At 35.0% G+C, this 27,277-nt stretch overlaps 4 protein-coding genes across 4 annotated transcripts; all 4 read left to right on the top strand.

Annotated features, from left to right (window-relative positions):
• Positions 1-3,706: 3,706 nt before the first annotated feature.
• On the top strand, positions 3,707-4,161 carry LOC142242612 (histone H3). Its single transcript, XM_075314179.1, has one exon. It carries the CDS (start codon positions 3,751-3,753, stop codon positions 4,159-4,161), a length of 411 nt encoding a protein of 136 aa, XP_075170294.1. The 5' UTR covers positions 3,707-3,750.
• A 5,455-nt stretch (positions 4,162-9,616) lies between these two features.
• LOC142242611 (histone H3) lies at positions 9,617-10,071 on the top strand. The gene has a single exon (XM_075314178.1). The coding sequence runs from the start codon at positions 9,661-9,663 to the stop codon at positions 10,069-10,071; it is 411 nt and encodes a 136-aa protein (XP_075170293.1). The 5' UTR covers positions 9,617-9,660.
• Positions 10,072-15,526: 5,455 nt separating this feature from the next.
• LOC142242613 (histone H3) lies at positions 15,527-15,981 on the top strand. The gene has a single exon (XM_075314180.1). The coding sequence runs from the start codon at positions 15,571-15,573 to the stop codon at positions 15,979-15,981; it is 411 nt and encodes a 136-aa protein (XP_075170295.1). The 5' UTR covers positions 15,527-15,570.
• Positions 15,982-21,436: 5,455 nt separating this feature from the next.
• Positions 21,437-21,891, top strand: LOC142242606 (histone H3). The gene has a single exon (XM_075314172.1). The coding sequence runs from the start codon at positions 21,481-21,483 to the stop codon at positions 21,889-21,891; it is 411 nt and encodes a 136-aa protein (XP_075170287.1). The 5' UTR covers positions 21,437-21,480.
• Positions 21,892-27,277: the final 5,386 nt, after the last annotated feature.

Here is a 27,277-nt window from a genome sequence, read left to right as displayed (position 1 = left end):
GCCAGTGGAAAATTGATCCAAACTAAAGGTAAGGGTGCATCTGGTTCATTCAAAATGTCTAAAGCAATGAGCGCCGAAAAGAAGAAGGCCCCAGCTGGTGATAAGAAAAAGAAGGCTGCCGCACCCAAAAAGGCCAGTGGAGAAAAGAAGGCTGCTGCAAAGAAACCTTCTGCCGCTAAGAAGACAGCAGAAAAGAAGAAGACCGAAAAGGCTAAGGCTAAAACTGCCAAAAAGACCGGTACAGTTAAAGCTAAACCAGCAAAAACCGCCGCCAAGGCCAAGGCCTCCGCCACAAAACCAAAAGCACCCAAGGCAAAAACAGTAGCAGCAGCCAAACCCAAAAAGGCCGCCGCTGCCAAGAAACCAGCTGCTAAAAAAGCCGCCGCCAAGAAGTAAATTTTCTATTTCATGGCAGAATGATTATTTTCGATATTCGAAAGCAGTTTATCTAACAGCCCTTTTCAGGGCTACAAAATATCTTTGAAAAAGAGAACAAATTTTATGCAAACAATTTTGTTTTGTTACCTAATTTTTATTTAAATAAATATACATTGTACTTAATCTATTTTTCACGGTAAAATTGAAATTTATAATCACATGTTTTATGGGAATTTTTCCAAAACTGGATTAGCCTATTGGGATGTGGTAATAAACCACAGCAATTAGAATTCTAGAAAAAAAGGTTTCATGTACCTACGCATAGAGTCATCATCAAAACTCTCTCTCACACACACACACATCCTTTAACTACGCCATTTACAGTAATGCATACGATCAATGTAATAAAGTCTTTTACTCTGAGAAAAATATTATAGCGACGTTATTATAATGAAGAAAAATAAAAAGAAGAAATATTGAAGAAACAGTAATGAAATGCCAAATTAGAATTTTAATAGAAGTTAGACATAGTAATGAAATGCCATAATAGAATTTTAATAAAATGAAGATTACAACATTGAATTTTTCTTAGTTGAAAAATCAATTATTTCTTATTATTCGATGGAAGATGTATTTTTTTTTTATTGAAATAAAATAAAGATATTTTGTCTTTAGTTGATCAACAAAGAAAATCTCTTTTTTAATGATTTTTGTGGCCCTGAAAAGGGCCTTTGATGGTGGAGGAAATAAATTTTCGACGAAATATAAAGCCATTTACTTGGAGCTGGTGTACTTAGTAACGGCTTTGGTACCTTCACTGACAGCGTGCTTAGCCAATTCACCGGGCAATAATAGACGAACGGCAGTTTGGATTTCCCGACTGGTGATGGTGGAACGCTTGTTGTAGTGAGCCAAACGAGAGGCTTCGGCGGCAATACGTTCGAAGATATCATTAACGAAACTGTTCATGATGCTCATTGCCTTTGAAGAGATACCAGTATCGGGATGTACTTGCTTCAACACTTTGTAAATGTAGATGGCATAACTCTCCTTACGCTTGGTGCGTCTCTTGGTCTTGTCACCCTTTGTGATGTTCTTTTGGGCTTTGCCGGCCTTCTTTGCTGCTTTACCACTGGCTTTTGGAGGCATTTTCACTAGTTATTATTTTTCACACAAACACTTTAACACTGCTTAGAGAAATTTGTGTGTGCGCAGCAGTGAGCACACATTTGTACCATTTCGTGCACAAGATATTCAGGTAGCGGAAAACGAGCAGCAAAACAACCCCCAAATGTATTAAATAGCTCGAACGAAAAGTATATAAAGAACTGACAACTAGTTAAACGCTATCATTAGTGTTTTGTGAAGTGAAGTGAAAAAGAAAAAAAAATTGAAACATGTCTGGACGCGGTAAAGGTGGCAAAGTTAAGGGAAAGGCAAAGTCTCGTTCCAATCGTGCTGGGCTTCAATTCCCCGTCGGTCGTATTCATCGTCTTTTGCGCAAAGGCAACTATGCTGAGCGTGTTGGTGCTGGAGCTCCAGTTTACTTGGCTGCTGTGATGGAATACTTGGCCGCTGAAGTTCTTGAATTGGCTGGTAACGCTGCTCGTGACAACAAAAAGACAAGAATTATCCCTCGTCACTTGCAATTGGCTATCCGTAATGACGAAGAATTGAACAAATTGTTGTCCGGTGTCACCATTGCTCAAGGTGGTGTATTGCCAAACATCCAAGCTGTTCTCTTGCCCAAGAAGACCGAAAAGAAGGCTTAAATTATCTACAAGAAAATGTAAATACAGACCATCGTATCTCTATCAAACAACAATCCGTCCTTTTCAGGACGACAAAACATTTTTAAAAAGAGAAAAAATATTTTCAAATAATATAATTTCATACATACTTTTTTCTGTAACAATAAAATTTACTATAAAAAATTTATATGAAGATATATATACATATATTTAGTTTAGTTATGGCATCGAAAAATTTCGTCACTTCATTTTTTCATTTTGTTCCTATCTAATGCCATTTATTCCTAATATCGAAAAACAACAAATTTTATTTTCATCTGTATCAGCTCTGATTATTTACTACATATGTATCTTTTGTATGCTTTGGCAAAGCCGAAGTCTAGTAGGATCGTAAGTGTTCGTAACTTCTAGCGGGAAGTTGCAAATAGTTGATGACAGAGAAAGCTGTTTGTATCAATACATACATAACTGATTTCTGCAAAAAGAGAGTAAGAGCGTCACGCAAAAGAACAAATGAGACTAGGATCGAGTACAGTGCAACATAGAATCATTTTCTTTGATTTCTGCAAAAAGAGAGTAAGAGAATCATAGAATCATTTTCTTTGGGGAATGGGACGAGAAATGACATATAGAGAATTGCATATATGTTTCGTATGTATTACATTCGTAGAGTTTTTATTTTGTAGTGTATGTCATGTTTTTCAAGTGCCGACGGCAGAAAAATAGCATATTAGTCGCCTTTGGTAAGTCCATACATAATTGTTTCATTGGGTTAGTAACAATGTTTTGCCGACGGCAAACCAAATGTTTGTAATTTTATTTAAACCAAGTAAATTTAAAATTTTATTATTAAAATAATTAAATAAATTTGTAACAAGATGATCTCTTTTGTAAATATATTTTGTGGTCCTGAAAAGGACCGATTGTTTTTGTATTAAAGTATTTAAATATTCTCCAAATAGCGTCAAGAAAATGTTTAACCGCCGAAACCGTACAAAGTGCGGCCTTGTCTCTTCAAAGCGTAGACGACATCCATAGCGGTGACGGTTTTACGCTTAGCATGTTCGGTGTAGGTGACAGCATCACGAATAACGTTTTCCAAAAACACCTTGAGGACACCACGGGTTTCTTCGTATATCAATCCAGAGATACGTTTTACACCGCCACGACGAGCCAAACGTCTGATTGCAGGCTTGGTAATACCTTGGATGTTATCACGCAACACTTTACGATGACGTTTAGCGCCACCTTTTCCCAAGCCTTTGCCACCTTTACCACGACCAGTCATTTTTCACTTTTTTTTAAATTCACTTCACAAACGTTGTACAAGAACTAATACTGTTCCGCAGCCTATGCGCTTCTATTTATACAAAAATTCCTTGAAATGCTTACTAATATTAATAACACGATCTACCCTCGGGTTCGTTCGTGTATACTTCGTGTATATACAGGCAGCTGTAAGATACAATATTTCAATCTTTCACTACACACACCCTTAACTAACAGTTTGCGCGCTCAATTTTTCTATAAATATGGCGTTCATGCTCGGCACACAAGTAATACCTTTTTGACAGTGTTTGTGTTCATATCGTGAAGTGAAAAAAAAAATATAAAGTGAAAAATGGCTCGTACCAAGCAAACTGCCCGTAAATCTACCGGTGGCAAAGCCCCTCGTAAGCAATTGGCTACTAAAGCTGCTCGTAAGAGTGCCCCAGCCACTGGCGGTGTCAAGAAACCCCATCGTTTCCGCCCTGGTACCGTTGCTTTGCGTGAAATCCGTCGTTACCAAAAGAGCACAGAATTGTTGATCCGCAAATTGCCTTTCCAACGTTTGGTTCGTGAAATTGCCCAAGATTTCAAAACTGACTTGCGTTTCCAGAGTTCTGCTGTCATGGCCTTGCAAGAAGCTAGCGAAGCCTACTTGGTTGGTCTATTCGAAGATACCAACTTGTGCGCTATCCATGCTAAGCGTGTCACCATCATGCCTAAGGATATCCAATTGGCCAGACGTATTCGTGGAGAACGTGCTTAAATTTTTGACATATTAAAAGCCAACTTTTTTTACAAAAACAATCGGTCCTTTTCAGGACCACAATATTTTTATAAAAAGAGAAAATTTTTTTTCAATACTTTACAGTTGACAAGAATTTATTCTTTATTATTTGATATCAATAAACTATATTGCATTTGTGTTTTTTTTTTGTATTAGGTTGGATATGAAGGGAATGTTGTTATATGATGTAAATTTTGCTTTCCAATGGTTTTACATTTTTTCGTACTCATTCACAATTTATTTTCTATTAATTTATTTTTTCAAAAGAAGAAAATATATAAGTAGGATGATTTGTTTCTTATTTTCATCTAATGCTACATTCAATGCGGCAAACATTTTATGAAATATTTTCTAACCCTAATCTAAATCGGAGATTATTTTTGAATTTTCTAGGGTGTTTGTTGTTTATATATTTCCTAAAGTCGTTAGACTTAAATTTATTCCATCTGTTGTTATAATTCTTTTAGTTTTTTTTGCGAAATTTTATATCAAAAATACCCAATTACTTTACTTCTTAAAATTTGGCTAGAGGTGGTATATCAGCTATGGCAAATTTTTATTCATAGTATTTCGATTTAAAATTTTGTTAAAATGGTATTATAATCCGACATGTATTTTTTCTACGATGTTTTAATATTTTTCATATATACATTTCATTTCTTTTGCAAATATTTTAATTTTATGGTTTCAACTATATTCAACATTGTTAACATCGCTGTACATGATATACCACACCTTCACGATTATTTTAACTTTTGGTTACAATTTGACACTTTTTATTAATAATGTTATATTTTAGTAGAAATTTGTGATTTCTATTATATTTTTGAATGAAAATTTCCTAAAACATTTTTACTTTTGAGCTTTCAAATTAATTTGCAGAAAAACTTTTATTCATGGAAAATATCCCAATATGATGAATTCCACTGTCATAGACGACATAATATAATTGAATATTTTACCATGAAAACTATGCAAAATGTATAATTTTTTCGTATTTTTTTAAAGAAAACATATCAAGATTCCCTATAATTTTTTTATTTTATACAATTTTCAATAAAAATAGTAAAATTTATATAATTTAGTTGGAAATTTATGATGACACTTTTATAAACTTTCAACTCAAAAGATTATAATACTCTAGCCCTTCAATATTATTAATTGAAATCCTTTTTGTCATTAAGGTGGATATCTCTACTAGAGAAATGTGATAAATTCCAATTAAATATATTTACTATGTCATCATAAATTTAATTATTCTATCAAAACTTTTGTGAAAAAATTTATTCTCTTCCACACAAGAATTCACAAAATTTCGTAGCTGACTACTATGTACTTCTCATAATTCCGATGTACCCAAGAATAGCTAGGTTGAACGGTAAAAATCATATATAATAAACGTACACGCGTGTTAGTGTATATTAGTGCTTGAAGTGAATCAAAGTGAAAAACAAAAACATGTCTGACGCCGCCGTAGTTGAAGCCACCGCATCTCCAGTTGCCGCTGTTGAGAAAAAGGCACCTAAAAAAGCTGCTGCCAAGGCAAAGAAGCCCTCTGCTGCCCCATCTCATCCACCAACCCAACAAATGGTCGATGCTGCCATCAAAACATTGAAAGAACGTGGTGGTTCGTCATTGCCTGCCATCAAGAAATATTTGGCCAGCACCTACAAAGTTGATGCCCAAAAATTGGCTCCCTTCATCAAGAAGTATTTGAAGGGCGCTGTTGCCAGTGGAAAATTGATCCAAACTAAAGGTAAGGGTGCATCTGGTTCATTCAAAATGTCTAAAGCAATGAGCGCCGAAAAGAAGAAGGCCCCAGCTGGTGATAAGAAAAAGAAGGCTGCCGCACCCAAAAAGGCCAGTGGAGAAAAGAAGGCTGCTGCAAAGAAACCTTCTGCCGCTAAGAAGACAGCAGAAAAGAAGAAGACCGAAAAGGCTAAGGCTAAAACTGCCAAAAAGACCGGTACAGTTAAAGCTAAACCAGCAAAAACCGCCGCCAAGGCCAAGGCCTCCGCCACAAAACCAAAAGCACCCAAGGCAAAAACAGTAGCAGCAGCCAAACCCAAAAAGGCCGCCGCTGCCAAGAAACCAGCTGCTAAAAAAGCCGCCGCCAAGAAGTAAATTTTCTATTTCATGGCAGAATGATTATTTTCGATATTCGAAAGCAGTTTATCTAACAGCCCTTTTCAGGGCTACAAAATATCTTTGAAAAAGAGAACAAATTTTATGCAAACAATTTTGTTTTGTTACCTAATTTTTATTTAAATAAATATACATTGTACTTAATCTATTTTTCACGGTAAAATTGAAATTTATAATCACATGTTTTATGGGAATTTTTCCAAAACTGGATTAGCCTATTGGGATGTGGTAATAAACCACAGCAATTAGAATTCTAGAAAAAAAGGTTTCATGTACCTACGCATAGAGTCATCATCAAAACTCTCTCTCACACACACACACATCCTTTAACTACGCCATTTACAGTAATGCATACGATCAATGTAATAAAGTCTTTTACTCTGAGAAAAATATTATAGCGACGTTATTATAATGAAGAAAAATAAAAAGAAGAAATATTGAAGAAACAGTAATGAAATGCCAAATTAGAATTTTAATAGAAGTTAGACATAGTAATGAAATGCCATAATAGAATTTTAATAAAATGAAGATTACAACATTGAATTTTTCTTAGTTGAAAAATCAATTATTTCTTATTATTCGATGGAAGATGTATTTTTTTTTTATTGAAATAAAATAAAGATATTTTGTCTTTAGTTGATCAACAAAGAAAATCTCTTTTTTAATGATTTTTGTGGCCCTGAAAAGGGCCTTTGATGGTGGAGGAAATAAATTTTCGACGAAATATAAAGCCATTTACTTGGAGCTGGTGTACTTAGTAACGGCTTTGGTACCTTCACTGACAGCGTGCTTAGCCAATTCACCGGGCAATAATAGACGAACGGCAGTTTGGATTTCCCGACTGGTGATGGTGGAACGCTTGTTGTAGTGAGCCAAACGAGAGGCTTCGGCGGCAATACGTTCGAAGATATCATTAACGAAACTGTTCATGATGCTCATTGCCTTTGAAGAGATACCAGTATCGGGATGTACTTGCTTCAACACTTTGTAAATGTAGATGGCATAACTCTCCTTACGCTTGGTGCGTCTCTTGGTCTTGTCACCCTTTGTGATGTTCTTTTGGGCTTTGCCGGCCTTCTTTGCTGCTTTACCACTGGCTTTTGGAGGCATTTTCACTAGTTATTATTTTTCACACAAACACTTTAACACTGCTTAGAGAAATTTGTGTGTGCGCAGCAGTGAGCACACATTTGTACCATTTCGTGCACAAGATATTCAGGTAGCGGAAAACGAGCAGCAAAACAACCCCCAAATGTATTAAATAGCTCGAACGAAAAGTATATAAAGAACTGACAACTAGTTAAACGCTATCATTAGTGTTTTGTGAAGTGAAGTGAAAAAGAAAAAAAAATTGAAACATGTCTGGACGCGGTAAAGGTGGCAAAGTTAAGGGAAAGGCAAAGTCTCGTTCCAATCGTGCTGGGCTTCAATTCCCCGTCGGTCGTATTCATCGTCTTTTGCGCAAAGGCAACTATGCTGAGCGTGTTGGTGCTGGAGCTCCAGTTTACTTGGCTGCTGTGATGGAATACTTGGCCGCTGAAGTTCTTGAATTGGCTGGTAACGCTGCTCGTGACAACAAAAAGACAAGAATTATCCCTCGTCACTTGCAATTGGCTATCCGTAATGACGAAGAATTGAACAAATTGTTGTCCGGTGTCACCATTGCTCAAGGTGGTGTATTGCCAAACATCCAAGCTGTTCTCTTGCCCAAGAAGACCGAAAAGAAGGCTTAAATTATCTACAAGAAAATGTAAATACAGACCATCGTATCTCTATCAAACAACAATCCGTCCTTTTCAGGACGACAAAACATTTTTAAAAAGAGAAAAAATATTTTCAAATAATATAATTTCATACATACTTTTTTCTGTAACAATAAAATTTACTATAAAAAATTTATATGAAGATATATATACATATATTTAGTTTAGTTATGGCATCGAAAAATTTCGTCACTTCATTTTTTCATTTTGTTCCTATCTAATGCCATTTATTCCTAATATCGAAAAACAACAAATTTTATTTTCATCTGTATCAGCTCTGATTATTTACTACATATGTATCTTTTGTATGCTTTGGCAAAGCCGAAGTCTAGTAGGATCGTAAGTGTTCGTAACTTCTAGCGGGAAGTTGCAAATAGTTGATGACAGAGAAAGCTGTTTGTATCAATACATACATAACTGATTTCTGCAAAAAGAGAGTAAGAGCGTCACGCAAAAGAACAAATGAGACTAGGATCGAGTACAGTGCAACATAGAATCATTTTCTTTGATTTCTGCAAAAAGAGAGTAAGAGAATCATAGAATCATTTTCTTTGGGGAATGGGACGAGAAATGACATATAGAGAATTGCATATATGTTTCGTATGTATTACATTCGTAGAGTTTTTATTTTGTAGTGTATGTCATGTTTTTCAAGTGCCGACGGCAGAAAAATAGCATATTAGTCGCCTTTGGTAAGTCCATACATAATTGTTTCATTGGGTTAGTAACAATGTTTTGCCGACGGCAAACCAAATGTTTGTAATTTTATTTAAACCAAGTAAATTTAAAATTTTATTATTAAAATAATTAAATAAATTTGTAACAAGATGATCTCTTTTGTAAATATATTTTGTGGTCCTGAAAAGGACCGATTGTTTTTGTATTAAAGTATTTAAATATTCTCCAAATAGCGTCAAGAAAATGTTTAACCGCCGAAACCGTACAAAGTGCGGCCTTGTCTCTTCAAAGCGTAGACGACATCCATAGCGGTGACGGTTTTACGCTTAGCATGTTCGGTGTAGGTGACAGCATCACGAATAACGTTTTCCAAAAACACCTTGAGGACACCACGGGTTTCTTCGTATATCAATCCAGAGATACGTTTTACACCGCCACGACGAGCCAAACGTCTGATTGCAGGCTTGGTAATACCTTGGATGTTATCACGCAACACTTTACGATGACGTTTAGCGCCACCTTTTCCCAAGCCTTTGCCACCTTTACCACGACCAGTCATTTTTCACTTTTTTTTAAATTCACTTCACAAACGTTGTACAAGAACTAATACTGTTCCGCAGCCTATGCGCTTCTATTTATACAAAAATTCCTTGAAATGCTTACTAATATTAATAACACGATCTACCCTCGGGTTCGTTCGTGTATACTTCGTGTATATACAGGCAGCTGTAAGATACAATATTTCAATCTTTCACTACACACACCCTTAACTAACAGTTTGCGCGCTCAATTTTTCTATAAATATGGCGTTCATGCTCGGCACACAAGTAATACCTTTTTGACAGTGTTTGTGTTCATATCGTGAAGTGAAAAAAAAAATATAAAGTGAAAAATGGCTCGTACCAAGCAAACTGCCCGTAAATCTACCGGTGGCAAAGCCCCTCGTAAGCAATTGGCTACTAAAGCTGCTCGTAAGAGTGCCCCAGCCACTGGCGGTGTCAAGAAACCCCATCGTTTCCGCCCTGGTACCGTTGCTTTGCGTGAAATCCGTCGTTACCAAAAGAGCACAGAATTGTTGATCCGCAAATTGCCTTTCCAACGTTTGGTTCGTGAAATTGCCCAAGATTTCAAAACTGACTTGCGTTTCCAGAGTTCTGCTGTCATGGCCTTGCAAGAAGCTAGCGAAGCCTACTTGGTTGGTCTATTCGAAGATACCAACTTGTGCGCTATCCATGCTAAGCGTGTCACCATCATGCCTAAGGATATCCAATTGGCCAGACGTATTCGTGGAGAACGTGCTTAAATTTTTGACATATTAAAAGCCAACTTTTTTTACAAAAACAATCGGTCCTTTTCAGGACCACAATATTTTTATAAAAAGAGAAAATTTTTTTTCAATACTTTACAGTTGACAAGAATTTATTCTTTATTATTTGATATCAATAAACTATATTGCATTTGTGTTTTTTTTTTGTATTAGGTTGGATATGAAGGGAATGTTGTTATATGATGTAAATTTTGCTTTCCAATGGTTTTACATTTTTTCGTACTCATTCACAATTTATTTTCTATTAATTTATTTTTTCAAAAGAAGAAAATATATAAGTAGGATGATTTGTTTCTTATTTTCATCTAATGCTACATTCAATGCGGCAAACATTTTATGAAATATTTTCTAACCCTAATCTAAATCGGAGATTATTTTTGAATTTTCTAGGGTGTTTGTTGTTTATATATTTCCTAAAGTCGTTAGACTTAAATTTATTCCATCTGTTGTTATAATTCTTTTAGTTTTTTTTGCGAAATTTTATATCAAAAATACCCAATTACTTTACTTCTTAAAATTTGGCTAGAGGTGGTATATCAGCTATGGCAAATTTTTATTCATAGTATTTCGATTTAAAATTTTGTTAAAATGGTATTATAATCCGACATGTATTTTTTCTACGATGTTTTAATATTTTTCATATATACATTTCATTTCTTTTGCAAATATTTTAATTTTATGGTTTCAACTATATTCAACATTGTTAACATCGCTGTACATGATATACCACACCTTCACGATTATTTTAACTTTTGGTTACAATTTGACACTTTTTATTAATAATGTTATATTTTAGTAGAAATTTGTGATTTCTATTATATTTTTGAATGAAAATTTCCTAAAACATTTTTACTTTTGAGCTTTCAAATTAATTTGCAGAAAAACTTTTATTCATGGAAAATATCCCAATATGATGAATTCCACTGTCATAGACGACATAATATAATTGAATATTTTACCATGAAAACTATGCAAAATGTATAATTTTTTCGTATTTTTTTAAAGAAAACATATCAAGATTCCCTATAATTTTTTTATTTTATACAATTTTCAATAAAAATAGTAAAATTTATATAATTTAGTTGGAAATTTATGATGACACTTTTATAAACTTTCAACTCAAAAGATTATAATACTCTAGCCCTTCAATATTATTAATTGAAATCCTTTTTGTCATTAAGGTGGATATCTCTACTAGAGAAATGTGATAAATTCCAATTAAATATATTTACTATGTCATCATAAATTTAATTATTCTATCAAAACTTTTGTGAAAAAATTTATTCTCTTCCACACAAGAATTCACAAAATTTCGTAGCTGACTACTATGTACTTCTCATAATTCCGATGTACCCAAGAATAGCTAGGTTGAACGGTAAAAATCATATATAATAAACGTACACGCGTGTTAGTGTATATTAGTGCTTGAAGTGAATCAAAGTGAAAAACAAAAACATGTCTGACGCCGCCGTAGTTGAAGCCACCGCATCTCCAGTTGCCGCTGTTGAGAAAAAGGCACCTAAAAAAGCTGCTGCCAAGGCAAAGAAGCCCTCTGCTGCCCCATCTCATCCACCAACCCAACAAATGGTCGATGCTGCCATCAAAACATTGAAAGAACGTGGTGGTTCGTCATTGCCTGCCATCAAGAAATATTTGGCCAGCACCTACAAAGTTGATGCCCAAAAATTGGCTCCCTTCATCAAGAAGTATTTGAAGGGCGCTGTTGCCAGTGGAAAATTGATCCAAACTAAAGGTAAGGGTGCATCTGGTTCATTCAAAATGTCTAAAGCAATGAGCGCCGAAAAGAAGAAGGCCCCAGCTGGTGATAAGAAAAAGAAGGCTGCCGCACCCAAAAAGGCCAGTGGAGAAAAGAAGGCTGCTGCAAAGAAACCTTCTGCCGCTAAGAAGACAGCAGAAAAGAAGAAGACCGAAAAGGCTAAGGCTAAAACTGCCAAAAAGACCGGTACAGTTAAAGCTAAACCAGCAAAAACCGCCGCCAAGGCCAAGGCCTCCGCCACAAAACCAAAAGCACCCAAGGCAAAAACAGTAGCAGCAGCCAAACCCAAAAAGGCCGCCGCTGCCAAGAAACCAGCTGCTAAAAAAGCCGCCGCCAAGAAGTAAATTTTCTATTTCATGGCAGAATGATTATTTTCGATATTCGAAAGCAGTTTATCTAACAGCCCTTTTCAGGGCTACAAAATATCTTTGAAAAAGAGAACAAATTTTATGCAAACAATTTTGTTTTGTTACCTAATTTTTATTTAAATAAATATACATTGTACTTAATCTATTTTTCACGGTAAAATTGAAATTTATAATCACATGTTTTATGGGAATTTTTCCAAAACTGGATTAGCCTATTGGGATGTGGTAATAAACCACAGCAATTAGAATTCTAGAAAAAAAGGTTTCATGTACCTACGCATAGAGTCATCATCAAAACTCTCTCTCACACACACACACATCCTTTAACTACGCCATTTACAGTAATGCATACGATCAATGTAATAAAGTCTTTTACTCTGAGAAAAATATTATAGCGACGTTATTATAATGAAGAAAAATAAAAAGAAGAAATATTGAAGAAACAGTAATGAAATGCCAAATTAGAATTTTAATAGAAGTTAGACATAGTAATGAAATGCCATAATAGAATTTTAATAAAATGAAGATTACAACATTGAATTTTTCTTAGTTGAAAAATCAATTATTTCTTATTATTCGATGGAAGATGTATTTTTTTTTTATTGAAATAAAATAAAGATATTTTGTCTTTAGTTGATCAACAAAGAAAATCTCTTTTTTAATGATTTTTGTGGCCCTGAAAAGGGCCTTTGATGGTGGAGGAAATAAATTTTCGACGAAATATAAAGCCATTTACTTGGAGCTGGTGTACTTAGTAACGGCTTTGGTACCTTCACTGACAGCGTGCTTAGCCAATTCACCGGGCAATAATAGACGAACGGCAGTTTGGATTTCCCGACTGGTGATGGTGGAACGCTTGTTGTAGTGAGCCAAACGAGAGGCTTCGGCGGCAATACGTTCGAAGATATCATTAACGAAACTGTTCATGATGCTCATTGCCTTTGAAGAGATACCAGTATCGGGATGTACTTGCTTCAACACTTTGTAAATGTAGATGGCATAACTCTCCTTACGCTTGGTGCGTCTCTTGGTCTTGTCACCCTTTGTGATGTTCTTTTGGGCTTTGCCGGCCTTCTTTGCTGCTTTACCACTGGCTTTTGGAGGCATTTTCACTAGTTATTATTTTTCACACAAACACTTTAACACTGCTTAGAGAAATTTGTGTGTGCGCAGCAGTGAGCACACATTTGTACCATTTCGTGCACAAGATATTCAGGTAGCGGAAAACGAGCAGCAAAACAACCCCCAAATGTATTAAATAGCTCGAACGAAAAGTATATAAAGAACTGACAACTAGTTAAACGCTATCATTAGTGTTTTGTGAAGTGAAGTGAAAAAGAAAAAAAAATTGAAACATGTCTGGACGCGGTAAAGGTGGCAAAGTTAAGGGAAAGGCAAAGTCTCGTTCCAATCGTGCTGGGCTTCAATTCCCCGTCGGTCGTATTCATCGTCTTTTGCGCAAAGGCAACTATGCTGAGCGTGTTGGTGCTGGAGCTCCAGTTTACTTGGCTGCTGTGATGGAATACTTGGCCGCTGAAGTTCTTGAATTGGCTGGTAACGCTGCTCGTGACAACAAAAAGACAAGAATTATCCCTCGTCACTTGCAATTGGCTATCCGTAATGACGAAGAATTGAACAAATTGTTGTCCGGTGTCACCATTGCTCAAGGTGGTGTATTGCCAAACATCCAAGCTGTTCTCTTGCCCAAGAAGACCGAAAAGAAGGCTTAAATTATCTACAAGAAAATGTAAATACAGACCATCGTATCTCTATCAAACAACAATCCGTCCTTTTCAGGACGACAAAACATTTTTAAAAAGAGAAAAAATATTTTCAAATAATATAATTTCATACATACTTTTTTCTGTAACAATAAAATTTACTATAAAAAATTTATATGAAGATATATATACATATATTTAGTTTAGTTATGGCATCGAAAAATTTCGTCACTTCATTTTTTCATTTTGTTCCTATCTAATGCCATTTATTCCTAATATCGAAAAACAACAAATTTTATTTTCATCTGTATCAGCTCTGATTATTTACTACATATGTATCTTTTGTATGCTTTGGCAAAGCCGAAGTCTAGTAGGATCGTAAGTGTTCGTAACTTCTAGCGGGAAGTTGCAAATAGTTGATGACAGAGAAAGCTGTTTGTATCAATACATACATAACTGATTTCTGCAAAAAGAGAGTAAGAGCGTCACGCAAAAGAACAAATGAGACTAGGATCGAGTACAGTGCAACATAGAATCATTTTCTTTGATTTCTGCAAAAAGAGAGTAAGAGAATCATAGAATCATTTTCTTTGGGGAATGGGACGAGAAATGACATATAGAGAATTGCATATATGTTTCGTATGTATTACATTCGTAGAGTTTTTATTTTGTAGTGTATGTCATGTTTTTCAAGTGCCGACGGCAGAAAAATAGCATATTAGTCGCCTTTGGTAAGTCCATACATAATTGTTTCATTGGGTTAGTAACAATGTTTTGCCGACGGCAAACCAAATGTTTGTAATTTTATTTAAACCAAGTAAATTTAAAATTTTATTATTAAAATAATTAAATAAATTTGTAACAAGATGATCTCTTTTGTAAATATATTTTGTGGTCCTGAAAAGGACCGATTGTTTTTGTATTAAAGTATTTAAATATTCTCCAAATAGCGTCAAGAAAATGTTTAACCGCCGAAACCGTACAAAGTGCGGCCTTGTCTCTTCAAAGCGTAGACGACATCCATAGCGGTGACGGTTTTACGCTTAGCATGTTCGGTGTAGGTGACAGCATCACGAATAACGTTTTCCAAAAACACCTTGAGGACACCACGGGTTTCTTCGTATATCAATCCAGAGATACGTTTTACACCGCCACGACGAGCCAAACGTCTGATTGCAGGCTTGGTAATACCTTGGATGTTATCACGCAACACTTTACGATGACGTTTAGCGCCACCTTTTCCCAAGCCTTTGCCACCTTTACCACGACCAGTCATTTTTCACTTTTTTTTAAATTCACTTCACAAACGTTGTACAAGAACTAATACTGTTCCGCAGCCTATGCGCTTCTATTTATACAAAAATTCCTTGAAATGCTTACTAATATTAATAACACGATCTACCCTCGGGTTCGTTCGTGTATACTTCGTGTATATACAGGCAGCTGTAAGATACAATATTTCAATCTTTCACTACACACACCCTTAACTAACAGTTTGCGCGCTCAATTTTTCTATAAATATGGCGTTCATGCTCGGCACACAAGTAATACCTTTTTGACAGTGTTTGTGTTCATATCGTGAAGTGAAAAAAAAAATATAAAGTGAAAAATGGCTCGTACCAAGCAAACTGCCCGTAAATCTACCGGTGGCAAAGCCCCTCGTAAGCAATTGGCTACTAAAGCTGCTCGTAAGAGTGCCCCAGCCACTGGCGGTGTCAAGAAACCCCATCGTTTCCGCCCTGGTACCGTTGCTTTGCGTGAAATCCGTCGTTACCAAAAGAGCACAGAATTGTTGATCCGCAAATTGCCTTTCCAACGTTTGGTTCGTGAAATTGCCCAAGATTTCAAAACTGACTTGCGTTTCCAGAGTTCTGCTGTCATGGCCTTGCAAGAAGCTAGCGAAGCCTACTTGGTTGGTCTATTCGAAGATACCAACTTGTGCGCTATCCATGCTAAGCGTGTCACCATCATGCCTAAGGATATCCAATTGGCCAGACGTATTCGTGGAGAACGTGCTTAAATTTTTGACATATTAAAAGCCAACTTTTTTTACAAAAACAATCGGTCCTTTTCAGGACCACAATATTTTTATAAAAAGAGAAAATTTTTTTTCAATACTTTACAGTTGACAAGAATTTATTCTTTATTATTTGATATCAATAAACTATATTGCATTTGTGTTTTTTTTTTGTATTAGGTTGGATATGAAGGGAATGTTGTTATATGATGTAAATTTTGCTTTCCAATGGTTTTACATTTTTTCGTACTCATTCACAATTTATTTTCTATTAATTTATTTTTTCAAAAGAAGAAAATATATAAGTAGGATGATTTGTTTCTTATTTTCATCTAATGCTACATTCAATGCGGCAAACATTTTATGAAATATTTTCTAACCCTAATCTAAATCGGAGATTATTTTTGAATTTTCTAGGGTGTTTGTTGTTTATATATTTCCTAAAGTCGTTAGACTTAAATTTATTCCATCTGTTGTTATAATTCTTTTAGTTTTTTTTGCGAAATTTTATATCAAAAATACCCAATTACTTTACTTCTTAAAATTTGGCTAGAGGTGGTATATCAGCTATGGCAAATTTTTATTCATAGTATTTCGATTTAAAATTTTGTTAAAATGGTATTATAATCCGACATGTATTTTTTCTACGATGTTTTAATATTTTTCATATATACATTTCATTTCTTTTGCAAATATTTTAATTTTATGGTTTCAACTATATTCAACATTGTTAACATCGCTGTACATGATATACCACACCTTCACGATTATTTTAACTTTTGGTTACAATTTGACACTTTTTATTAATAATGTTATATTTTAGTAGAAATTTGTGATTTCTATTATATTTTTGAATGAAAATTTCCTAAAACATTTTTACTTTTGAGCTTTCAAATTAATTTGCAGAAAAACTTTTATTCATGGAAAATATCCCAATATGATGAATTCCACTGTCATAGACGACATAATATAATTGAATATTTTACCATGAAAACTATGCAAAATGTATAATTTTTTCGTATTTTTTTAAAGAAAACATATCAAGATTCCCTATAATTTTTTTATTTTATACAATTTTCAATAAAAATAGTAAAATTTATATAATTTAGTTGGAAATTTATGATGACACTTTTATAAACTTTCAACTCAAAAGATTATAATACTCTAGCCCTTCAATATTATTAATTGAAATCCTTTTTGTCATTAAGGTGGATATCTCTACTAGAGAAATGTGATAAATTCCAATTAAATATATTTACTATGTCATCATAAATTTAATTATTCTATCAAAACTTTTGTGAAAAAATTTATTCTCTTCCACACAAGAATTCACAAAATTTCGTAGCTGACTACTATGTACTTCTCATAATTCCGATGTACCCAAGAATAGCTAGGTTGAACGGTAAAAATCATATATAATAAACGTACACGCGTGTTAGTGTATATTAGTGCTTGAAGTGAATCAAAGTGAAAAACAAAAACATGTCTGACGCCGCCGTAGTTGAAGCCACCGCATCTCCAGTTGCCGCTGTTGAGAAAAAGGCACCTAAAAAAGCTGCTGCCAAGGCAAAGAAGCCCTCTGCTGCCCCATCTCATCCACCAACCCAACAAATGGTCGATGCTGCCATCAAAACATTGAAAGAACGTGGTGGTTCGTCATTGCCTGCCATCAAGAAATATTTGGCCAGCACCTACAAAGTTGATGCCCAAAAATTGGCTCCCTTCATCAAGAAGTATTTGAAGGGCGCTGTTGCCAGTGGAAAATTGATCCAAACTAAAGGTAAGGGTGCATCTGGTTCATTCAAAATGTCTAAAGCAATGAGCGCCGAAAAGAAGAAGGCCCCAGCTGGTGATAAGAAAAAGAAGGCTGCCGCACCCAAAAAGGCCAGTGGAGAAAAGAAGGCTGCTGCAAAGAAACCTTCTGCCGCTAAGAAGACAGCAGAAAAGAAGAAGACCGAAAAGGCTAAGGCTAAAACTGCCAAAAAGACCGGTACAGTTAAAGCTAAACCAGCAAAAACCGCCGCCAAGGCCAAGGCCTCCGCCACAAAACCAAAAGCACCCAAGGCAAAAACAGTAGCAGCAGCCAAACCCAAAAAGGCCGCCGCTGCCAAGAAACCAGCTGCTAAAAAAGCCGCCGCCAAGAAGTAAATTTTCTATTTCATGGCAGAATGATTATTTTCGATATTCGAAAGCAGTTTATCTAACAGCCCTTTTCAGGGCTACAAAATATCTTTGAAAAAGAGAACAAATTTTATGCAAACAATTTTGTTTTGTTACCTAATTTTTATTTAAATAAATATACATTGTACTTAATCTATTTTTCACGGTAAAATTGAAATTTATAATCACATGTTTTATGGGAATTTTTCCAAAACTGGATTAGCCTATTGGGATGTGGTAATAAACCACAGCAATTAGAATTCTAGAAAAAAAGGTTTCATGTACCTACGCATAGAGTCATCATCAAAACTCTCTCTCACACACACACACATCCTTTAACTACGCCATTTACAGTAATGCATACGATCAATGTAATAAAGTCTTTTACTCTGAGAAAAATATTATAGCGACGTTATTATAATGAAGAAAAATAAAAAGAAGAAATATTGAAGAAACAGTAATGAAATGCCAAATTAGAATTTTAATAGAAGTTAGACATAGTAATGAAATGCCATAATAGAATTTTAATAAAATGAAGATTACAACATTGAATTTTTCTTAGTTGAAAAATCAATTATTTCTTATTATTCGATGGAAGATGTATTTTTTTTTTATTGAAATAAAATAAAGATATTTTGTCTTTAGTTGATCAACAAAGAAAATCTCTTTTTTAATGATTTTTGTGGCCCTGAAAAGGGCCTTTGATGGTGGAGGAAATAAATTTTCGACGAAATATAAAGCCATTTACTTGGAGCTGGTGTACTTAGTAACGGCTTTGGTACCTTCACTGACAGCGTGCTTAGCCAATTCACCGGGCAATAATAGACGAACGGCAGTTTGGATTTCCCGACTGGTGATGGTGGAACGCTTGTTGTAGTGAGCCAAACGAGAGGCTTCGGCGGCAATACGTTCGAAGATATCATTAACGAAACTGTTCATGATGCTCATTGCCTTTGAAGAGATACCAGTATCGGGATGTACTTGCTTCAACACTTTGTAAATGTAGATGGCATAACTCTCCTTACGCTTGGTGCGTCTCTTGGTCTTGTCACCCTTTGTGATGTTCTTTTGGGCTTTGCCGGCCTTCTTTGCTGCTTTACCACTGGCTTTTGGAGGCATTTTCACTAGTTATTATTTTTCACACAAACACTTTAACACTGCTTAGAGAAATTTGTGTGTGCGCAGCAGTGAGCACACATTTGTACCATTTCGTGCACAAGATATTCAGGTAGCGGAAAACGAGCAGCAAAACAACCCCCAAATGTATTAAATAGCTCGAACGAAAAGTATATAAAGAACTGACAACTAGTTAAACGCTATCATTAGTGTTTTGTGAAGTGAAGTGAAAAAGAAAAAAAAATTGAAACATGTCTGGACGCGGTAAAGGTGGCAAAGTTAAGGGAAAGGCAAAGTCTCGTTCCAATCGTGCTGGGCTTCAATTCCCCGTCGGTCGTATTCATCGTCTTTTGCGCAAAGGCAACTATGCTGAGCGTGTTGGTGCTGGAGCTCCAGTTTACTTGGCTGCTGTGATGGAATACTTGGCCGCTGAAGTTCTTGAATTGGCTGGTAACGCTGCTCGTGACAACAAAAAGACAAGAATTATCCCTCGTCACTTGCAATTGGCTATCCGTAATGACGAAGAATTGAACAAATTGTTGTCCGGTGTCACCATTGCTCAAGGTGGTGTATTGCCAAACATCCAAGCTGTTCTCTTGCCCAAGAAGACCGAAAAGAAGGCTTAAATTATCTACAAGAAAATGTAAATACAGACCATCGTATCTCTATCAAACAACAATCCGTCCTTTTCAGGACGACAAAACATTTTTAAAAAGAGAAAAAATATTTTCAAATAATATAATTTCATACATACTTTTTTCTGTAACAATAAAATTTACTATAAAAAATTTATATGAAGATATATATACATATATTTAGTTTAGTTATGGCATCGAAAAATTTCGTCACTTCATTTTTTCATTTTGTTCCTATCTAATGCCATTTATTCCTAATATCGAAAAACAACAAATTTTATTTTCATCTGTATCAGCTCTGATTATTTACTACATATGTATCTTTTGTATGCTTTGGCAAAGCCGAAGTCTAGTAGGATCGTAAGTGTTCGTAACTTCTAGCGGGAAGTTGCAAATAGTTGATGACAGAGAAAGCTGTTTGTATCAATACATACATAACTGATTTCTGCAAAAAGAGAGTAAGAGCGTCACGCAAAAGAACAAATGAGACTAGGATCGAGTACAGTGCAACATAGAATCATTTTCTTTGATTTCTGCAAAAAGAGAGTAAGAGAATCATAGAATCATTTTCTTTGGGGAATGGGACGAGAAATGACATATAGAGAATTGCATATATGTTTCGTATGTATTACATTCGTAGAGTTTTTATTTTGTAGTGTATGTCATGTTTTTCAAGTGCCGACGGCAGAAAAATAGCATATTAGTCGCCTTTGGTAAGTCCATACATAATTGTTTCATTGGGTTAGTAACAATGTTTTGCCGACGGCAAACCAAATGTTTGTAATTTTATTTAAACCAAGTAAATTTAAAATTTTATTATTAAAATAATTAAATAAATTTGTAACAAGATGATCTCTTTTGTAAATATATTTTGTGGTCCTGAAAAGGACCGATTGTTTTTGTATTAAAGTATTTAAATATTCTCCAAATAGCGTCAAGAAAATGTTTAACCGCCGAAACCGTACAAAGTGCGGCCTTGTCTCTTCAAAGCGTAGACGACATCCATAGCGGTGACGGTTTTACGCTTAGCATGTTCGGTGTAGGTGACAGCATCACGAATAACGTTTTCCAAAAACACCTTGAGGACACCACGGGTTTCTTCGTATATCAATCCAGAGATACGTTTTACACCGCCACGACGAGCCAAACGTCTGATTGCAGGCTTGGTAATACCTTGGATGTTATCACGCAACACTTTACGATGACGTTTAGCGCCACCTTTTCCCAAGCCTTTGCCACCTTTACCACGACCAGTCATTTTTCACTTTTTTTTAAATTCACTTCACAAACGTTGTACAAGAACTAATACTGTTCCGCAGCCTATGCGCTTCTATTTATACAAAAATTCCTTGAAATGCTTACTAATATTAATAACACGATCTACCCTCGGGTTCGTTCGTGTATACTTCGTGTATATACAGGCAGCTGTAAGATACAATATTTCAATCTTTCACTACACACACCCTTAACTAACAGTTTGCGCGCTCAATTTTTCTATAAATATGGCGTTCATGCTCGGCACACAAGTAATACCTTTTTGACAGTGTTTGTGTTCATATCGTGAAGTGAAAAAAAAAATATAAAGTGAAAAATGGCTCGTACCAAGCAAACTGCCCGTAAATCTACCGGTGGCAAAGCCCCTCGTAAGCAATTGGCTACTAAAGCTGCTCGTAAGAGTGCCCCAGCCACTGGCGGTGTCAAGAAACCCCATCGTTTCCGCCCTGGTACCGTTGCTTTGCGTGAAATCCGTCGTTACCAAAAGAGCACAGAATTGTTGATCCGCAAATTGCCTTTCCAACGTTTGGTTCGTGAAATTGCCCAAGATTTCAAAACTGACTTGCGTTTCCAGAGTTCTGCTGTCATGGCCTTGCAAGAAGCTAGCGAAGCCTACTTGGTTGGTCTATTCGAAGATACCAACTTGTGCGCTATCCATGCTAAGCGTGTCACCATCATGCCTAAGGATATCCAATTGGCCAGACGTATTCGTGGAGAACGTGCTTAAATTTTTGACATATTAAAAGCCAACTTTTTTTACAAAAACAATCGGTCCTTTTCAGGACCACAATATTTTTATAAAAAGAGAAAATTTTTTTTCAATACTTTACAGTTGACAAGAATTTATTCTTTATTATTTGATATCAATAAACTATATTGCATTTGTGTTTTTTTTTTGTATTAGGTTGGATATGAAGGGAATGTTGTTATATGATGTAAATTTTGCTTTCCAATGGTTTTACATTTTTTCGTACTCATTCACAATTTATTTTCTATTAATTTATTTTTTCAAAAGAAGAAAATATATAAGTAGGATGATTTGTTTCTTATTTTCATCTAATGCTACATTCAATGCGGCAAACATTTTATGAAATATTTTCTAACCCTAATCTAAATCGGAGATTATTTTTGAATTTTCTAGGGTGTTTGTTGTTTATATATTTCCTAAAGTCGTTAGACTTAAATTTATTCCATCTGTTGTTATAATTCTTTTAGTTTTTTTTGCGAAATTTTATATCAAAAATACCCAATTACTTTACTTCTTAAAATTTGGCTAGAGGTGGTATATCAGCTATGGCAAATTTTTATTCATAGTATTTCGATTTAAAATTTTGTTAAAATGGTATTATAATCCGACATGTATTTTTTCTACGATGTTTTAATATTTTTCATATATACATTTCATTTCTTTTGCAAATATTTTAATTTTATGGTTTCAACTATATTCAACATTGTTAACATCGCTGTACATGATATACCACACCTTCACGATTATTTTAACTTTTGGTTACAATTTGACACTTTTTATTAATAATGTTATATTTTAGTAGAAATTTGTGATTTCTATTATATTTTTGAATGAAAATTTCCTAAAACATTTTTACTTTTGAGCTTTCAAATTAATTTGCAGAAAAACTTTTATTCATGGAAAATATCCCAATATGATGAATTCCACTGTCATAGACGACATAATATAATTGAATATTTTACCATGAAAACTATGCAAAATGTATAATTTTTTCGTATTTTTTTAAAGAAAACATATCAAGATTCCCTATAATTTTTTTATTTTATACAATTTTCAATAAAAATACTAAAATATTATTAATTGAAAAATTTAAGAAATTTGTGCCGCAACAGAGGGAATGGCCGTAGGAAAAGCGGTATGTATTATTCATATATATAGGAGCAAGAAGAGAGGGAAAAATGATATTTTCAACGCGCGAGGGGCCTCCGCGGAGGCCCCTCGCGCGTTGAAAATATCATTTTTCCCTCTCTTCTTGCGACACCGCCGGGGCGGCACCCCACAGCCCTACTATTCCCACTTATCTTCCTCCTACTTCCACTTGCTCTCTCCCCCTCCCCCCTCTTGGATCCCTCCTTCCCGCCCACCTGCCTCCCACTATTTTCTTTTATTTCTATCCCTGTCTTGTGGCTCTATTCTACTTCACCCTACCCCAGTTTCCTTACACCAATCCAATCGCTGTAGATCTACCAGAAGGGCAGATCAACAGAATTGGTTAAGCACTTACTACTACTTTTAGCCGGACTATTTCAACAGAAACCACCTGGAAGTGGAGGACATGGAGCGTCACTTAGATGCATGCGATTCTCATATCACATGACCAAAGTCACACTTATGTCCCACTTGCAACGTGCATGCTCACCGCTTTCACCTGTTGTTCAACAGAACACAGAAGCTATGACCACACACGCCCCACTGACACAGTTGCTCGTACTTTAGATTCTATATATACAAAACAGTTAATGAATTTACATTTAGGAATTATTAGCACCAGCGATCGATAATTTGCAAAGCATTGGATGTAACTTTTTCATATTTGGAAATTGAGTCTAATTTTAGATCAGTGATACCAATATTTCATATAAGTGATGCCAAAGTTTTATGGAAAGTTTAGGTTACCATAGGAAGGTTCACATAGTAGAACGAATTGAACGATTAATACGACATTCGTTTTTTGGCGTTTGAGTTCACACATAAAATTAATTGAAAATATTATGTATTGTGACGTGATTTTTTTTTAGTTCTATAAGAAATCATTTGAAGGTAATATTGAGGAGTTTCTACTCCATTGTAGTGTATTAAAATCGAATAATAAAATAGTGGTAAATATATCGATAACCAAATACTTTAAAAATTGCTCAGACATGATAAATTATAGAATAATTTTTTTTTCAATTTATGTTGCGATAACCTAGTATGATAAAGAGTGTTCAAGGAAATATTTAAAGGTAAATACTATGTTCGCTTTTCGCGTTGAAATTTTCGTGGGTACTTTATTAAAACAGATAAGTCAACTCAATTGATGAGCAGTTTTTTGTTCCTCTAGATTTCGAGAAGACTTTACTGGAATAAGTTTGTTTTCATTTACAATTTTGATTATATAAAGAAAAGTAATCGTGAAAATAAAGTGGGTTTCAACTCGAAAACCGAACATAGTACTCACCTTAACTTGAAAATGTGAAAAGCGCTTATGATACTGGAACAGATGATCATGCTCCATTTCGATTTCATTTACATTTTTTACTGTAGTAGAATTTTTTGCCTTGACCGTGAGTTAAAACTGGGTCCGTTATAACTGTAATATGGATTACTATTCTGCAACTTCCCACGTACTTTGTATTATTACTCAGTGTTCGAATTTTGCTCAGAAATCATACTATAAATTTTAAACATTTGTTTAGTGATAAATATTTAGATATAAAGTTTACAATAGACATTCTTGTGAATGTTCTTGCAATGTCCATAAAATTAACCACTGCATTTTAATTAATGCGATTAATTTCTGTGATTGATTTTTGTTTCAATTAAAAAAAGAACCAATTAAATTTTAAATTGAAATTTGTGTAGAATTCAATTACAATTTTAATTGAAAAATTTTGGTGAGAGGTTTGCATTCTTTTGAAAATCTACAAAAAAGAGGTACGATCGAATTGATTATTGAAAATGTTGATAATTGAAAATGTTTTAGAACTCAACTAAAATTTTAATTGGAAAAATTTAGTTTATATTTTTGTGTGTGCAGGATTATCCCACCTCAGTAATGCTGGTGACATTCCTGAGGGTTTCAAAGCTTCTCTAAGTGGTTTCACTGCAATGTGGAACGCCGTTCGGACTCGGCTATAAAAAGGAAGTCCCTTGTCATTGAGCTTAACATGGAATCGGGCAGCACTCAGTAGTAAGAGAGAAGTTCACCAATGTGGTATCGCAATGGACTGAATAGTCTAAGTGAGCCTGATACATCGGGCTGCCACCTAACCTAACCTAACCTTGTGTGTGCAGGAGCGGTACGATCGAATTTGCAAATGGATTTGCAAACAAATATTGGTTTTCAGGTGATTTGTTCTCGATATTGTAATTTAACCTCTATTCCACAGGGTGGATTGAGAAGAACCACTAAATTTCTTCCGCGTTTACTCCCGAATTACCAATTTAACAAATTTTTTTGCAAAAGTACCTTTTGATATATCTTTCCTTTTCCATTTCTTCTGTTACTATTTCAATATTGGTATAATTTGAAATAACTTTTCCATGTCTCCCGTTCTCTTTCTATTCAGTGTTTGGATGTGTTACTAACTGATTAAAAGACTCCTTGTGATATTATTTTTATTTTTTTTTCAAATTCAAGGTAATTTAGCTTAACCAACAGAGGAAAAGTATTCTTGTAAAATTTATTTGAACAAAGCCCTATAGACTGCACGGTAATTATACCCTTCACCACTACTGTGGTACAGGGTATAATAAGTTTGTGCATTTGTATGTAACGCCAAGAAGGAAAAGTCTGAGACCCATCGTTTAGTATACCGATCGTCTTAGAATTAAATTCTGAGTCGATTTAGCGATGTCAGTCTGTCTGTCTGTCCGTCCGTCTGTCTGTATATGTAATTTTGTGCGCAAAGTACAGGTCGCAGTTTAAGTCCGATCCTCCTCAAATTTGGCACAGGGTCGTTTTTTGGGACAAAGACAATCGCTATTGATTTTGGAAAAAATCGGTTCAGATTTAGATATAGCTGTCATATATATTTATCCCCGATCTGGTCATAATTGGTGTGTTTATCAACCGATGTTCTTCAAATTCAGTACATCCGAATATTTTGTGAGTCTCGAAAAACTTGCAAAATATCAGCTAAATCGGTTCATATTTAGATATAGCTCCCATATATCTTTCGTCCGATTTAGACTCATATGACCATAGAGGCCAAAGGTTACTACCGATTTTCGTGAAATTTGGCATAAAGAGTAGAATTGACATTGTACAAATGTTTGGTAAATTTGATTGAAATCGGTTCAGATTTAGATATAGCTCCCATATATACCTCTCGTCCGATTTAGACTCATATGACCACAGAGGCCAAAGTTTACTACCGATTTACGTGAAATTTTGCATAAAGAGTAGAATTGACATTCTACCAATGCTTGGTAAATTTGATTGAAATCGGTTCAGATTTAGATATAGCTCCCATATATATCTTTCGTCCAATTTGCACTTATATGGCCGCAAAAGCCAGAGTTTTGCAGTGATTTAGTTGAAATTTTGCACAAGGAGTACGTTTAATAGTATCGATAAGTGTACCAAATTTGGTTGAAATCGGTTCAAATTTAGATATAGCTCCCATATATATCTTTTGTCCGATTTGAACTTATATGGCCTCAAAAGCCAGAGTTTTGCCGTGATTTGGTTCAAATTTTGCACAAGGAGTACGTTTAACAGTATCGGTAAGTGTGCCAAATTTGGTTGAAATCGGTTCAGATTTAGATATAGCTCCAATATATATCTTTCGCCAGATTTATACTCAAATGACCACGGGGGCCAAAGTTAAATTCCCATTTACGTGAAATTTTGCAGAGATTGCAGAATTATTATTCTAACTATGCATGTCAAATTTAGTCAAAATCGGTTCAGATTATATATAGCTCCCATATATACGTACACCAGAGTTGGGAAAATATGGTAGACTATTTCATATTTTAGACCCATTTTCAGTGGGATTTCCTCCAATTGACTGCACAGTTTGCACGGAGAATATATTTAATATGATATTTAAGTGTGTCAAGTTTGATCAAATTTGGTTCAGAGTTAGATAAAGCCTCCATATATTCGTTTTTCCGGTTTATACAAATATGGCCGAAATTCCCACACTTTACACAAAATTCTGTGATAATTTCCCCATATCTTAGTCATATCCTACACACTGCAATGCCAGACTTTCCACAGAACGGTTGAGTTTTAAATAAGGCTCCAAGTCACCCGACTTGACCAAATAATATATCACAACCCACACTTGACCACATATCTTGGCAAGATCTAACCAATATCATTGTAAAATCATCACTGCTGAGTAGCAAAAATTGTAAATGTTACTCAAATTGT

This window comes from Haematobia irritans, unplaced genomic scaffold (assembly GCF_050003625.1).
Source record: "Haematobia irritans isolate KBUSLIRL unplaced genomic scaffold, ASM5000362v1 scaffold_6, whole genome shotgun sequence".
Lineage (NCBI taxonomy): Eukaryota > Metazoa > Arthropoda > Insecta > Diptera > Muscidae > Haematobia > Haematobia irritans.
The sequence above is the reverse complement of the archived record's forward strand: the minus strand, read 5'-3'. Positions and strand labels throughout refer to the sequence as shown.

What these genes read in the sequence shown, in the direction of transcription:
- LOC142242612 (XM_075314179.1), top strand. Translation starts at nt 3,751, where the DNA reads ATGGCTCGTACCAAGCAAACTGCCCGTAAATCTACCGGTGGCAAAGCC.
- LOC142242611 (XM_075314178.1), top strand. Translation starts at nt 9,661, where the DNA reads ATGGCTCGTACCAAGCAAACTGCCCGTAAATCTACCGGTGGCAAAGCC.
- LOC142242613 (XM_075314180.1), top strand. Translation starts at nt 15,571, where the DNA reads ATGGCTCGTACCAAGCAAACTGCCCGTAAATCTACCGGTGGCAAAGCC.
- LOC142242606 (XM_075314172.1), top strand. Translation starts at nt 21,481, where the DNA reads ATGGCTCGTACCAAGCAAACTGCCCGTAAATCTACCGGTGGCAAAGCC.